This window comes from Aptenodytes forsteri, unplaced genomic scaffold, assembly GCF_000699145.1.
Source record: "Aptenodytes forsteri isolate BGI_AS27 unplaced genomic scaffold, ASM69914v1 Scaffold183, whole genome shotgun sequence".
Lineage (NCBI taxonomy): Eukaryota > Metazoa > Chordata > Aves > Sphenisciformes > Spheniscidae > Aptenodytes > Aptenodytes forsteri.
Genome location: NW_008795918.1, coordinates 677,549 through 681,745, shown reverse-complemented (window position 1 = coordinate 681,745; position 4,197 = coordinate 677,549). Strand labels below are relative to the sequence as shown.

Here is a 4,197-nt window from a genome sequence, read left to right as displayed (position 1 = left end):
AGGTGTTCACACCAGGTGAAATGTTTCTGTTTGTGGCTTCCTGTAGCGCTTGCCCTAGCTTTCAGAATCACCGTAGAAAAATACTTAACATTGAATTAAGGGAAGGCTTTTTTCGATAAGAAATTTTTTACAAAAAGAAAACGTTAATCTCTGCTTTACCTTTCTTTTTTTTTTTCCTCATGAGAGATCCTGGAAGACCCCAGGGGAAACGTGCCACCTTAATCCCTGCGCGGCCAGTGCCAAATACAGGAAATGTTCCCGATAACTCGCAGAACTCCCACCCATTTCTTAACAGTTGCCCATGATGTTTGCTTAACGCCCTTCAGAGCGCAGGATCCTGCTGCTTGTAGAGTTGAGAAGGACTGCTGGTAGACTTTATCTTGGGGATAAGAACGTGCAAAACAGAGGGGTTTGTGGCGGGCCCAAGGCTGCGGGGCAGTCGGTGGCAGTACTGCTGTAGGAATGCAAGGGCTTCCCATCGGTCGGGTCTCTGTCCAGACACAAATTCCACTTTTACCTCTAGCTTTAAAGAGCAAGTGTAGCAGTTTTAGCAAACTCCTCAAATGAATTGGTGCACAGGGCTGTGGGTCTTTCCCGACATCGGCTTTGACAGAACTTGCTATGGAGAGCGCTCCTTGTCAAGATTTCTGTAAAATGCAACACACGTTAGATACAAACAGAAGTGTTATTACTTTACTTTCCCTGTGTCCTTCCTGACGGCATGCCAGTGTTGAGCAGAAACCTTTTGAAATACCATCCAAGATACTATGAAACCTCATCCTGGGCTTTTGCAATACTGTGTTCATTCACCAGTGTTTGACACCCCCCAGCTTTTCCCTTCCAAATGCAACTCTTTCTGCCTCCTATTATGTTTGGGGATTCATGAAGCAGTGTTGCCGCATCCGAGTTGTAGCCTCCGTGGTTCTTTTTTTGTTTTGCCTGTAAGAGTCTTCCATAAAACTCATAAAAAGACCACACGTGCACACAGGAGGCAGAGAAGGGCTGAACAAAGTCTTGCTGCAGACCTGAAGTGCCTGACCCTTCCCATAACCTTTTCTCTCAGTGTAAATCAGAAATCCAGTGTTCAATATGACTGAAATGAGCCCTCTGCTTAATTGCCCTTGTCTCTTGGTTTAGGCTGTTGTCTTGTGTGCTTATCTGGAGATGGGAGGCATTGATCTCAGGGATCAGTCTGTGATTGAGCTGGGAGCTGGAACTGGATTGCTGGGAATAGTGGCCACGTTATTAGGTAAGGGCTTTTTTTTGTTTGTTTAAAGCAATTTACAACTGTAGTAAAACTGGCACTTTTACATCTACATGCCTGGTATAGAAATTAACACCAAAGCTACATATGTGAATTGTGATGTTTCCTGTCTGAGTCATCTTCCTTTCTTGTTAGACTTCAGAGCCTGCTGCGTTATTTATTGTAGCGATGGTGCCACTGCAGTTTACTTTATGGTGGGACCCTGTTAAGGCTGACGCCTGTTACTATGGCACTCAGCTCAGCAGCATTAAGTTCTGCCACTATTCTCCCCCAAGGGAGTGAGCGCCATGCTTGCGGTCTTCCACTGGTTCTTGTATGCAGCACAGATAAATCTACAGACAGAAACCACTCTCTGAGCTTGTGTAAGCCTTGTTATCCTATCTTGCAGACAGGGAAACCAAGGTCTGGAGAAATGAAGTGATGTGCCTGTGATCTGTCTGTGACTGAGGCAGGGACTGGGTACTATGTTAAATTTGTGTTAACTGTCCCAGGTTTATGCAGCACAGATAAATCTACAGACAGAAACCACTCTCTGAGCTTGTGTAAGCCTTGTTATCCTATCTTGCAGACAGGGAAACCAAGGTCTGGAGAAATGAAGTGATGTGCCTGTGATCTGTCTGTGACTGAGGCAGGGACTGGGTACTATGTTAAATTTGTGTTAACTGTCCCAGGTTAACTTTGTAATTCAAAGCTCTAGTGGCTGTGGAAGGTGCCTATTGAAATAATAAAAACAAAGCAGTTTTTGTCAAAATACAATCATGCCATGCAAAATCACACAGGCATAACTTTTGTCTGACCTGTGAAAGAGGCTCTCTAGCTACCTCTCTCCTACTGAACAAATACGGAATTGGAGCAGGTTAATTGTAACAATCCCTGTAACTTATTCTGTCACCTATGGAAAGGCAGAAAGTAACTTCTCTACTTCCATGCACTAAGAAAAAGTTCCAGAAAACACTTTTTGTTCCCTACCCAACTTAATCTTCATGTGGAGTACACTTTATATTCTTAAGTGACTGATGAAGGGTAGGATGTATGTAGATAGTGGGCTTTTTGCTTGTTTTGTTCTTTTGTTTGTTTGTTTTTAATCAGGCAGCTCAGGGGAGTTGTTAATGTTTAACAAGAACTAAGGAGCCTGCTTGACTTAGAGCATTGTATCGCAAATGCTATATTTATGGACATTGACTATATGTCTGAGACATACTCCTGTACCGCTTAGGTGCTCATGTTACCATCACAGACAGGGCGGCAGCACTGGAGTTCCTGGAGTCAAATGTACAGGCTAACTTACCTTCTGAACTACGTCCGAGAGCTGTGGTGAAGGAATTGACTTGGGGAAAAGACCTGGGTAACTTCCCTCCAGGAGCATTTGACTTCATCCTGGGTGCAGACATCGTTTATCTGGAAGAAACTTTTGCAGAACTGCTTCAGACGCTGGAGCACCTGTGCTCAGAGCAAACTGTGATTCTTCTTTCCTGTCGTATCCGCTATGAACGGGATCACAAATTCTTGAAGATGCTGAGAGGCCGTTTCTCTGTATATGAGGTCCACTATGATTCCAGTAAGGATGTTCATATCTACAAAGCACAGAGGGGTAATCGCAAGGATGACTTTTGACTCTATGCTTTGTTAGTAAACCACTGAGGCTGTTCAATCCTCCCCTTGTTTCTACTCAATACACTTGTTCCTAAGCATATAATTGCAGTTGTGTTATTTCACTGGCTTCTTGTTCTGATGGTCTTGTCTGATCACTTGGTCTGATACAGCAAGGATTGTATTTCTGTTCTGTGTATTGAACCTCTGCTTCATTTCTCAGTAGAGTTGTATAGGGTCTTCCACTGACTTTTTATCAAATGTAATTTTTGAAACTGATTTAAGTTGCAGAAATCTCCAGGCATCAAAAACGTCATCAAAAGATCTGTTGTTTAAAATCAAGCCACACAATTTCTGTGGGAAACTTAGAAATAGATTAGAGTGGTTTTTTTTTTCCCCCTTATCACTTCCTTAACTTTAGAAAAGTGGATGAAATATAAGCTAAGACTCCAGCTCTAAATGCTTTGACTCTTCAGGCCTTCTGCATCTTAAAAGTTGTGGTAAAAGAAGCCACTTAAAGGCCAAAAGCAACAAAGGTAGCTGCTATAAAGTCGTATTGCTGTCACTGCTGCATTGAAGAGGCACAGGGAAACAAAGAGCAAGGTCTGTGTAGCGGAGTGAGTTGGGAATCAGTATTGCAGAGTAAGCCAACTTAGAAATCAGTAGTGTTTTTACCTGACTTGCAAGCATGGAGGCTATGCCTGCAGTACCAAAGCAGCCGTGGTTCTTGGGTTGTCCCTGACAAGGTAACTTTCCCTCGCACAGATCAGGGCTCCTTGGAGCAGATACACATGCACATGTGCCAGCAGGGAAAGTGAAACAAGGAGACTCAAACTGTTCTTTAAATATCAAATCTGTCCTTGACTCTCAAAGTACCGCTAAATAACATTCTACTTTCTGCCTTTGTTTGTGGCTCACTCTGTCTCCGAGAGCTGTTATTTAGGAGAGGAGGGTGCTGCTGTAAAGTCTTTGTAGCTGGGGGAGTACTTATTCTTGAATTACTTGGGACCTTGGGGCAGTGTCTAGATTTCGGCATGCTTTCTGTGCACAGTGGTAGTTAGACGCTGTTCTAAGTAACTGATTTCGTACCTTGAGCTTGTAAAAACACCTGTGTGTGTTTATCCCACGAGGTCCTCTGTGAAAAGTGCTGCAGCCTGGAATCCAGCTTGCACCAGCAGCAGACTTCCTTCTCTTTCTAGTGGTGGAAGAATGAAACTGGTGAAAACAATGGCCTAACAGAAGACAGCTACACTTCTAAATGCAGGAATTGCTATAGTACTTTTTTTTTGGTGGATGTGGAACTTTTTTTTTCTTTAAAATTAACTTACAAAGCCCCAGGTCAG

General features: G+C 43.3%; 1 protein-coding gene across 2 annotated transcripts; it reads left to right on the top strand.

Moving 5' to 3' along the window:
- Positions 1–1,142: 1,142 nt before the first annotated feature.
- Positions 1,143–2,954, top strand: METTL21A (methyltransferase like 21A). Of its 2 annotated transcripts, none has more exons than XM_009284640.2 (2): positions 1,143–1,249; positions 2,502–2,954. In XM_009284640.2, the coding sequence occupies exons 1-2, from the start codon at positions 1,165–1,167 to the stop codon at positions 2,876–2,878; spliced, it is 462 nt and encodes a 153-aa protein (XP_009282915.1). In that variant the 5' UTR covers positions 1,143–1,164; the 3' UTR covers positions 2,879–2,954. The 2 variants fall into 2 exon arrangements, with proteins under 2 accessions (XP_009282915.1, XP_009282914.1); XM_009284639.1 differs by having other exon boundaries at positions 2,481–2,954.
- Positions 2,955–4,197: the final 1,243 nt, after the last annotated feature.

Coding starts and splice junctions, on each gene's coding strand:
- METTL21A (XM_009284639.1), top strand. CDS start 1,165: ATGGGAGGCATTGATCTCAGGGATCAGTCTGTGATTGAGCTGGGAGCT. Junction 1,250..2,480: donor AATAGTGGCCACGTTATTAG/GTAAGGGCTTTT, acceptor TGTACCGCTTAG/GTGCTCATGTTACCATCACA.